At 42.3% G+C, this 12,166-nt stretch overlaps 1 protein-coding gene across 1 annotated transcript in view; it reads right to left on the reverse strand.

The window, feature by feature from the left end:
• LOC306925290 (uncharacterized protein) overlaps nucleotides 1-12,166 on the reverse strand; it is a 65,101-nt gene that overhangs the window by 47,390 nt on the left and 5,545 nt on the right. Inside the window, exon 2 of the mRNA XM_079504031.1 lies at nucleotides 1,546-1,604. Within this exon, the coding sequence (XP_079360157.1) occupies nucleotides 1,546-1,590 (45 nt within the window). The 5' untranslated portion in view covers nucleotides 1,591-1,604. The remainder of the gene's footprint in view (nucleotides 1-1,545; nucleotides 1,605-12,166) is intronic.

Raw genomic sequence — 12,166 nt, forward strand, 5'->3', positions numbered from 1 at the left:
GAAGATGGATGGATGGATGGATGCTGTTTTTATGTGCCTCAGTTAACACTGAGGATTTTTAATGTGTTCTACCGTCTCTGTTTTTCACTCTTTGTGGCCTTGTACTTCCCTGGGGGGGGGGGGGGGGGGGGGGGAGTACAGTATGGACAGGTGTCTTGCTCACAAACATCACTCGTTGTGTGCGCATTCAGGATGCATGCAGGGTGAATAAACTGTTTGATTAGAATCAGCTAGAGATGAGCTGCAGTGTGTGACAGCGATCACGTTATCTCAAGTTTCTCAAACTTATCTAGTAATGACTTTATTGCTAGAAGGACGTATTCCAGATAATGTGAAGAGTGCTGCGTTCATCCCTAGCTGTGCAGAAACCTGTTTATTAACTGCAATGGTACAGTACAGTATAACATACATGCATGAACATGTGTGCACATGCAATACCCACCCATGTGAATGGCAACGTGCAGGTAAAATCATGCTTAGGGCACCAAATTACTCAGGGCCATGTACTGCACAGACATAGAGACAAACCTAACTCTGTTAAGGACTCTCAACCGTCCAGCCACAGAACACTGTGTTCATCTCAACTGTATCCATAGCATTTTCATTTTCAAAAGGGCAGCAGTGGCCACCTGAAAAAAAGTTCAATCCCCCGCGCGGCCGGCTCCTCCTGGCTTAGAGTCAGTCGTGTCCCCAACATCTTCCCAGGCACTGTTAAATAGTAGCCCACTTCTAACTAACAGTTAGGGTTGGTAAATGCAATGGACAAATTCCAGATAATGTGCAAATGTAAACTACAACAACAACATGTCCCTTTTATCACAGATCAAAAGTATTTTAAGACGGAGGTGACCTGCTGCATATGGGTAAAATAAATATTTCCATTCAACTAAATTTGTTTTCCAAGTGCTACAGCTGAAAAAGTAATCATTCTAAGTAACACAAAGCCAATTGTTCGGTTGAACACACTCAGAGAGGGCACACAAACACAAAGGTATATTTATTTATTTTGTATCCTCCATTTCAGACATAGATGAGACGAGGATAAAGCGTTGAGTGCGAGAGCATGGTTTGTGTCTGAGAGCCTGGTAAAGGTTATAATTCAGCTTGACAGAAAAGAGGCTGACGTCTCGTCAACAAAAGGGTCCGAAGTCCTGTTCCACAACGATAAAGGCCATAGCTGAGAACGATAAGGCTAGAAGTCAACTCTGCAACACATGCTCCATTCTCATGCTAAATCACAAAAGCACAGCCTACTTACAAACACATTTCTAGCCACTAAAAGCTCATATATCTTGAATATATATCTTGCACGCACACACGCACGACAGACAGATAGACACAGACAGACAGACAGACAGACAGACAGACAGACAGACAGACAGACAGACAGACAGACAGACAGACAGACAGACAGACAGACAGACAGACAGAAAGAACGACAGACAGACAGACAGACAGACAGACAGACAGACAGACAGACAGACAGACAGACACACACACACACACAGACAGACAGACACACACACACACACACACGCCTCTTACCTTGCTCTCTGTAAGGGGCTCCTTCTTTCCTAGATGCTGTCCCATGCTGATAACAGAGACTGTAGGGAGGAAAATACTGGATTAATTGAAGCATTCTTTATGATAAACAATAATAAACAGCTAATACCGTACAGACAATGTATTGAACTTAATTTTAGTAATCATGTAAGCATTTGGAATATCTGCTACAGTATATACAAGTTCACCAAAAATGTTCGTTGTTCTTCAAGGTGGACACTAGAAGATTAAACCGGGGATTAACACATTTTAACCAACAATATAAGTTGACCCAATGCTCAGTTAAAGAGTTTCTATTTGTATTTTTCTTTCTTTTGTGTTTTAGTTTTTTTGGTGTAGGCCTATGCTCCTTTTAAAAGTAAGTAACACAGGGACATAATAATGAACCTTCCGCACTAAGAAGTTGACAAGCTGAGACAGCCAAGATGGCAGCAACTGGCGTAATATTTTCAGTTCTTTTCACGGAATTAAACAAAAAAATAAAGAAAACACACTCTGGATGCCTGGATGTGTCCACGGGATGCACAATATTTGACCATGATAATGCTATATTATTTCAAGTTAAAACCATTCAACTCTTCTTTCCCTGCATATCACAAAGTTCAGGACAATTCAACTCTGGCACGAACAGGCATTTTGTGAGACGATCGCTCTGCCTAGCAAATTGCCTGCCTCTCGCCCTCCCTGCTCAGCTTTCGTTGAACATTACTTACTTAGGCACGTCAATCACTCCTGGTTTGAAAACACTTCTATGCAGCAAGCAGCTTACGACAGCGTTTACAGCAGTGAAGTTAATTTGACTCTGGAGCGATCAGTGATTTTCCATGCATCACATAGAAGATTGTATAGCATTTTCATCAAGTAGCTATCGAACCAGAGTAATCTTTTGACCTGTATGACACCTTCATTATGCATTTTTCGTTCAAATCTGCTGCCGAGCCAGTCAAACCAACCTATGGGGAAATTAACTATAACAGGACATGGATATGCGACCTTCAGGAAATCCAGGACTACAGTTATGCTTGCAGCATGAATTTGAATGTCGACTCTGATCCGGTGTGATGTTAACAGAGAATGATTGATAAAATTTTATATATATTTTTTTTCTCCATAAATCAAAGCTATTAAATACCCGCCTTTACGTCTGTGTGTTGTTTCGAAAATATTGAACCAATGAAAAAACTGCTTGGGAAAGAACCTCTCAACTCCATTGCATTCTCAAGCTGTCTGTAAAAGCAACTAATTCCACCCTCTCTCCCCTGCGTGAAACAGGGCTGCTGCAATCAGACTCACGGAGAGGAAGAGCAGTTTTTTCCCTGTAGTCTGTTAAAAATAACTATGCAGTGTACCCGTTTATGAAACTTAGCACTGACGCTAATGTTACAAAAACAATGAAATCTATTTCTAAAATCTATGTAGTGTTTTCTGAGGAGAGCAATGTGACAAGAAATCTCGCTAGTTGATTGAAACTGCAAATCCGTCTCCGCGAATCTCTCTTTGCAGAAGTAATTGTTATTTCTATTTAAACTTAAGTCCTGCTTATTGTTGTAGGCCTATATAAGCAGTGTCATGAAGGCATTCTTTCATGTTTTGCGATGCATTGTGTGAGCTTGGAGATCCTTATCAATGACGGAAAAAACCTCCTATCTCCACTTGAGCTGTGGTGATAATATGACACATGCAAGTAACTGACAAGTGACAATATACAAAGCCCGAATACCAATTTTGATGAGGCAGTATTGCTTGGTTTTAAAAAATATATACGTTTTCTTCATTTTCAAAATGAATTATATTTAGTTTTTCCATTTCCTGACTTGGAGGTGGTTTCTTCCCAACAGCAGTATATACTTTAACTACTAAATGAAGTAAAGTCATATTTCAAATGAAGAATCTGAAGAGTAGAAACACATTCGTGTCCCTGCTACAATAAAGGAAAACCTCTTCAGCCTCGGATAGACGGATACAGTCATTGCCTTTTTACTTAGACTGAATGACAGCTCGATTTGTCACCTCGAGACGCTGAAGCATTTTGTGTACAACCAGCGCAGAGATTCTAATACCTGGATATCGTTCCAATGTGCTGCGGGAAATTTGCATAAACAAACACAGTTGTGTTTATTATGCCTCACTAGGGAGGGATTTCAGAGGTGTTTCTAGATACTAGTTATTCTCCTCAGTTATTCCTCCTCAGATATTCTCCTCATCTGTTCCAAACTTAGCCTGGAAACCAGACAAATCTGCCACAGGGAAAAAATATCGCTGCTTTCTCTGCTGGCAGAATGAAACCTGGTCTACCAAACACCTTCTGACCAATCCCAATCCCGGATGGAATATCCCGGATGGGATGGCACGCACGCACGCGCGCGTGCACACACATGCACACGCACACACGCACACACACCTCTTAAGAAAAGGTTAGGGTACAGTATTTAACAGAATGCAATGAAAGCACATCCTCCCTCATGCCCACGGTTAAATTAGTACTTAAATGAGCACTGAGCAGGCAAGATAGGGGAAGGCAGGAGATACTGTTTGGTATCGAAGATGAAATTCCTTTCAGTGTTGTGTCGACGGGGGAGAGCTGTTTACTGCTTACAGCAATTGGCGATAATTCGCTCCCACATCCAGAGGGACAAGTGAGATTAAAATGCATTTAGCGTGCACTGGGCATTGGGCTTGATGTACGACTACAGACAGGCTGAACTACCTCCAGCTTCTGTGGAATAGCTCCTGCATTCAAACCCCTGCACAATGAAGAGGTATTATTGTCTGGAAATAATTATGACACCGCTATGGAGGGGTACCAAGAACCGGTTTCTGATTGTTCAGAACCGAAAAACAAAAACAAAAAAACAAGCTCCTAGACAAACGGTGGGGTGGGCCACTCTGGCACACCAACAGCTGCCAAGGTATATTTGTTTGCAGACGTATTCTGTTTTCCTTCCAAGGAAAAAAACAGGTTACTCCTCTCACACACATCCACAATGTGTGTACTCGCAGACGCACACACACACACACACACACACACACACACACACACACACACACACACACACACACACACACACACACACACACACACACACACACACACACACACACACACACACACACACACACACACACACTGTGAATGTAATGCACAATAAGCACTTTGGATAAAGGCGCTATATTGCACCGAATTACCACACACGTATCTCTCATACCAATACTTTCTGCAAGGAAGGGGAGATTATACCACCATGATGGCTGAATGGTGTTGTGAATAAAGGCTTTATAATGCAACTGCTGTTGTAAAACACAGATGGCAGGTGGAAGTGTGACATTCCACAAAATGTAGGAATGAATAACCATAATACTAATGTAGTGATGCATAACTCTTATAAAATAAATGGCATATTATTATGTCTATTTGCCGATTGAGCAATCCCATGGGCAAAGCACTGTGGAGTGGAGATCAAAGTATAAATCAAGTTGAGCATAGCTTCTCCTCCCCGCCCCTCTCAATTCAACGTTTTCTGTTTATACCAAGTACTGTACTTCCCAGTAGCCCCTCGTGAAACTGCTTCTCCCCAAATCAAAAGGACAATTTTATTTTCCATCCTGAATGGCAGCAGGCCTATATTATTATACTCTATTATACTGTCTAATACTGTCTCTCTCTCACAGTATACGCATCTGCACGCGTGCACGCACGCACGTACGTACGTACGTACGTAGCATACAGTATGACTCACGATAAGTACACAGACATTTGGTTTTAATGTCTTTTTGCTTCAGGTTAAGTTTAGCAAACTAAAGACATCGATTCAAAGTGTAAAACAAATATCTACTATCTAGCCTAACAAAAGGCAATATAATTGCCTCTGGACTTTGACTGTCAGTTGCATTATTGCAATTATTGCAAAGTTGTACTGGGCCTGCCAGGCTGCAGTATAAAGTGGTCCTGGTGGTACCACATTCATGATATATTAAGTCTATGAAGGACCAGTAGGGCCAAATGTACTTTTTAATCCTTTGCAGGCGAAACATTTAATGGTGGCTGAGTCAATAAAACCACAGAATACACAAACACCTGTCTCAAAAGCCCTGCAATATCAATTTGAACTAAAAACTTGTTAAAGTGTTAACATCGTTTTGAAGAGACCGCAGTGGTGTGCCCAGTGGATGGCCTCGGTTCGCACATCACGTGCCACCCCTGGAATCTGATGCTCCAGACCAAAGTGCCACCCCTGGAATCTGATGTTCCAGACCAAAGTGCCACCCCTGGAATCTGATGTTCCAGACCAAAGTGCCACCCCTGGAATCTGATGTTCCAGACCAAAGTGCCACCCCTGGAATCTGATGTTCCAGACCAAAGTGCCACCCCTGGAATCTGATGTTCCAGACCAAAGTGCCACCCCTGGAATCTGATGTTCCAGCCCAAGCTGCCACCCCATTACACACGTTGTGCATTTGGAAATGAGAGTGCTGGAATGGCCGTTCACAAAATGATAAAAAGATGTACAGTAGTAGTGGAGATACACATTTTTAATGAATGCTATTCTATTTAAAAAAGTCACACCCGTGTGAACTGAGTGGTGCAACTCCCCCCCTTCCACCCCCTCTCTCTCTCTCTCTCTCTCTCTCTCATTAGCAGGCAACAGTGCAGCACTATCTCTCTCTCTGTTTCTGGCACGACAGCACCCCTACTGGTACTCATGAGTCACACATGAGTCACACACAAACATAGGTTAACACATAGTCACACACATAGGTTAACACGGACATTGCTGTTCCTTGGAGTGGTTGCACCACTCAAAAATAAATAAAATAAGAATACGCCCACACACTGCCAAACTGCACGGTACGGTGGAGTTTGGACACTCCTGAGAAACAGAGGCGGAAAGGAAATAGTACAAGAGAACCTTAAAGCAAGGCCTGACATTGTGAGAGAACCCCGGAGACGGTTTCACTCTCAGTTACACAACTACACACAACTACAGACAAGATCCTGCAGGGACTTGCAAGACATGAGTGTTGCATAACTAAGAAGCAAGACAGACAGACAGACAGACAGACAGACAGACAGACAGACAGACAGACAGACAGACAGACAGACAGACAGACAGACAGACAGACAGACAGACAGACAGACAGACAGACACGGGGGTGACTTAATTTTCTGACAAACATATGTGAAATATAGCTGATAGACAAAGGCGCAGAGAGAGGAGAGGAAAGAGGGGGCAGGGAACTGGGTTATAGTGGGTGCAGCAGACTGCTGCAATTATAACTCAGCAGCAGCACTGGTTTTGACTCCAGAAGTTAAAATGCTGGCTTGCAGTTTCAGGGAAACATGTCATTTAGTAGGAAGGAGGAAGGTGTTGGAACAAGGAGAGAGGAAAAAAAGCAGGGAGCGCCAATAACATTCTTTATCTTTCACTCACACGAAAACAAAACAATCAGACTCCATGATCTCTGTGAGTGAACACTTCCCTTTGTACAGGTAATACAATTGAACTCTATATTACATGTACACGTCAAATAGAGAAAATACTCGAAATAGCTCGTAACACAATTTTAAGGACAGATAATGGCTTGTCACTACTTGTACTTTATATAGTCCACACTGCATATCCGTGATTGGGAGCAATTATTTAAAGTACATATACATTCCGAGTCGACTGCAGCAGTCATTATTACAGCACCTGAGGTTATACAGTATTAAGCTTCTTAATGATAAAATAAAGCCTTTAAATAGATTGGGCTGGGATTCGGACCAATTATTTCGGAAGGCTTAGGTTACTATGTTTCCCACCACTCTGTCCCGGTTTCCAACACATGGCTACTGAGTAGCCCGACTGTTGTTTGAGTTGTGGTTATTTCATTCACACTAAAAGTTATTACACAGCACCAGTCCCCTGAGCAATGGAGTGCTCATTAAAATGAGTAGGAACACTTTTCACATGCAGAGTAAAATAAGCAATAGCTGAGATTTTCTGTAGGACAGAATAAGGGATCGCCCGATATGGGTTTTTCATGGCCGATACCGATTAGCAGTGATCAAAGAGACCGATAGCCGATATTAATATAAATGATGATATCGGTGCCGATATATTGGCTGAGCCGATAATGGCGTCGATCCCTAGACAGAATGAACCCTGATCATGGGGAATTAAAGCTATAATGAAAAGCTTCCCTTCGGCTGTCCTGACGGAATGGTTCACATAACGGTTCATCGATGGATAAAATACAATCTTCCATTTTTAGCAGCGAGGGTGGAGAAGGTATTTTATTTCTCGGTCGGAAAACCAGAGAAGTTGAAATTGATACGACCTTGCTGCAATACACAGTATATATACTGTATGTCTGTTGGGGGAAAGAAAAGCATATTGGCGAATGCTGACAAAAGGAAGTATGGATTAGATTACCATACAGCATAGTGTTCAGTTAAAGTCTGGTTGACAAATTATAGAGATGTGCTATAGAGAGATAGCATGTGTAGCTGTGGGGCTTTACTTCATCTTTATGATTTTCAACAGAGGGTTGCAAGTCAATTTGACAGAAACGACTTGTGTAAGCAAGGATAAAAAAACAACAACAATACAATACAAATGTACCTTCAAGATAACCTTCAAGATCTCTCTCCCCTTCCCAATGTATCTTTTCCAGGGGTGGAAAAAGTACTCAATTGTTTTACTTAAGTGAAAGTATCAATACTATACTGTCATATAGAACTACTAAGTAAAAGTCCGGAATTCAAAATGCACTTGACTAAAAGTACAAAAGTATTGCCATCAAAGTGTACTTAAAGTACCAAAAGTAAAAGTAGTCGTTATGCAGAATGTCTCATTTCAACTTTTTTATAAAAATCTTTTGAAAATAGCCAATCTACAAGCTCACAAGGTCTCATCACGATACATTGTGAGCTTGTAGATTGTCTATTTTCAAATGGCCGAAATGTATATAGGGCTGAAGTGGTTATGTACAGTATGTTTTGTCATAATAATGAAAATCTACAAAGTAACTACCGGTAGTAACTCAAGTTTTCAAATAAATGTAGTGGAGTAAAAGTACTACAATATTTGCCTCGGAGATGTAGTGGAGTAGAAGTACAAGTACTGGAAATTGGAAATACTGAAGTAAAGTAAATACCTCAACACTTAAGTACAGTACTTAAGTAAATACTCAGATCAGAAGTACGTATTTACTTCTGATCTTTTCTATATGTTTTCTATTGTAAAACACTTTTTACTTTTTTGTGCAGTGAGCACAAGTGGGAGTTCTTCCGAAGAACTTTTTCGACAGGATGTGGAAAGCCAAGAATGTGATGTGTCTGTTTTTTTCTTCTCCCCCAAACCACCATAGCAAATCATTTTGAGCCTAACAGCAACAGCAACCCTAACTCGAGACCCGAGTACTAGTATCGTCCAAATTCTAACGAAGGCACAGATGTCTCTGCTCAGCCCTGGATCTTTTAATGAGGGATTTTATATGCAAACAAGACCTATAGTCTGATCTCTTTATTCCTGTGTACGAATCCTCCCTTGCTCTAATAAGGCCCAGATGTCAACACCACAAACACTCATACACACAGCAAAAACCCATTTGATCCCAGGGCAAATTGATTTTGCATCTTCACCCAGCTGATTGCTGCCGACGTGGGCCGACTTGATCGCAGGGAGGGAGAAGTTAGGGATTAAGACCGTTTCTCAATATGCATTCTTGTCTGTACTAAAGTCCATGCGAACATTTGATACGTCAGGCTCATCAGTCGCGCGGCCCAAAACTGTTCCAATAATCCTCAAATTCCCATCTGGCCAAGTAGGCTACAGACCAAATACCTGTACAGTATGTGTACTTAGCCCACTGGGGGCTTCATACTTTAATAATAATTAATTATAATTTTATTCTACAACTGTTTTGCCACGGAATGTGGTTTTAAGATTTCCTTTATGCTTGAATATTGTTACAGATGGAGTTGCCGTTATTTTTTTCCACCTTAAAACATGATCATCAGGAATTATTATATAAGGAGGAAGATTTTTTTTTTTTTTAAGTGTACAGTATTTGTTACATGTTGTTTTTATGTATGCCTGGTTTGCCTGGTGGGTGGTGATCCACCTGAACTGAAGCCACAGCCATGATAAAGGGGGAGGGGTAGCTCTGGTCCATAGCCTTACTGCTCTTGCTGCCGTTGCATTAAGCCTCTGTTAAATGGCAAGATGCTAACAATGTGCAACTTCCCATATACAGCCCATTCATCCAAACAGAAAAGTCCTATTCGATTGTATTACACAACGTCAACCTCACCAACATTGCAGCTGTACGAAAAGCTTGAATTATTCTCTTTCTATCCTCAAAGTGTTTGTTTCATAAATATCCACTGTAGACATGTTATGAGTTACTTTCTGTCCTTGCAGGTGATTCTTTTTCTAAGTGTTGCAGTTTGGAAGTGCTCGTTAGATATCACTTAACTGCCCTGCGTACCACCCGTTTTGAATTTGCACATAATGCAGGAGGCATTGGCCGCGGTCTGCAAATGGACAATGCAGGGTGGAATGGGGCATCAGGGAGTACCAAAAGCTCCATTATAGGGGTGAGTGACATTGCTCTCTCCAAGGTACTGAATGAAGTCAAGTAGATATCCTGGTCTCACTCTCTCCACTACATCCCGCACTGCTCTTCACTAGTGCAGGCAGCTCTCTCTCTATCATGCATTCAGACCTCAAGAGCAAATGTGTCCGCTCACGAACACGCGCGCGCGCACACACACACACACACGCACGCACGCACGCACGCACGCACGCACGCACGCACGCACGCACGCACGCACGCACACAATCCCTGTGAGTGACATTGTCATTGTGTGACTCTTGGAACATGTGTGTTGTTGCCTGGCATTGCCTGGTGCCTTTGTTATGCTGAAAGTATGCACACTTGTGGAAAACACAAGGCAACCACTTCATTTAACGGCACAGCTGCCCCACGATGGCTGCTCTGTACTGATGAGGCATTGCATAATGAATCCAGAAGATTCCTGTGTGTGTGTGTGTGTGTGTGTGTGTGTGTGTGTGTGTGTGTGTGTGTGTGTGTGTGTGTGTGTAGGCTGACAGCCTATCTACCAGTGGACCTCTTCTCTTTCTGAACGGGTTGGGAGATGAGTGGTATATAAACAATAACATCTGTCTCTAGAGAAAGCATGCATCTGGTCGTGCAACGATAAAAAAAAAACTAACAACTTATGAATCCCCCAAGGAGGGAATTCAGGGTGTTACAGACACAAAGAGTGACTGAAAAAGGAGAGAGGCCGCACAGCTCGTAGTCACGATGCCATCAAAATCTTTATTTTTCCAACGTTTGCCGTTTGCCTTCTTCAGGGAAAAATGACAGACACAAAGAGTAAAATACGTTTTTAAAAGTGCACAATTATGAACAACACGGCCGCCCGCTGGCCAAGTGGTCCAGGCGCATGCCGCATATACAGGCTTTGGCCTGACAGCGTGTTGCGTGTTCGAGTCCCGTTCATGACGACCTTTGCTGCATGTCTCTCCCCTTCCCTCCCTCTCACCCACTTTCCTGTCTGTCTTCACTAATAACTATCAATAAAGGCAAAACAAATCTTTAAAAAAAAGAACACAGCGATAAACTAGAAAAAGTGCCCTTCTGGGCACAGGTCTCCACCAGGAGGATAGGAGTGTGTGTGATGTTTGGCAAAATGTTTAGGAGTAATATAAACAAGTTTTTTTGTTTGTTTGTTTCTTGCAACAATTTTCTTCATTTTGTTGAGGAAATGCAGAGCCAGATCACTCATAGCATCTCTGAGGATAGAATTCTGGATGAGCAGGACACTCCAGGCTATCCTGAAAACTTTGGAAGGCAATCTTAGCTAATCAGTGTAGAATCTGAGAAATCCAACAGGCTCGTCTTGATCACATGACTACAGAGATCATGTGTACCGATGTGCGTGAGATTTGGATGAAATCTGTGCAACCAACATAAACAATGTGTTTTGCAGAAATCGGCCTTATGGTGGCGCTATAACCGGCAGATGTGGAGGGATGCAAGGAAAATGTTTTTCCATGGCCTCTAGGGAGTGTGCATACATAAGTTGTCGATGCAGTTATAGGTAAAAACAGGAATTGGCCTGTTATAGCACCACCGTGAGGCTGATTTGGGGAAAACAATTGTGGCATGTCGTCCTCGGCCTAGTGGAAATGTGTGTGTATAATTTCATGGAAATTGGACACTGTGTTTGTGATTTGTGGCATTTTGTTCGAAGCGGACCAATCATGTGAGCTTTGGAAGCCAATCTTGGCCAATCAGGATGGAACATGGGAAATTGTGCAGATCCGTGTTGATCACATGACTATGGAGATAGTGTATACCGAATTGTGTGATGTATGGATAAAATGTGTACGAGTTATCTACAAAAATGTGTTTTGCCTAAATCGGCCTCATGGTGGCGCTATAACAGGCCGTTGAGGAATATTTGGGGCAGAGGTTCGTCGTTCTTTTGGCATGGATCGGGCCAACGGTGCCGGAGATTAGCTGATAACGGACGGACGGAAGGACACACACACGGACGGAGTGCAAAACATACTCTCTCCCCATGCCTTCG

The sequence above is a fragment of the Electrona antarctica genome (assembly GCF_951216825.1).
Source record: "Electrona antarctica genome assembly, chromosome: 6".
Taxonomy (NCBI): Eukaryota; Metazoa; Chordata; class Actinopteri; order Myctophiformes; family Myctophidae; genus Electrona; species Electrona antarctica.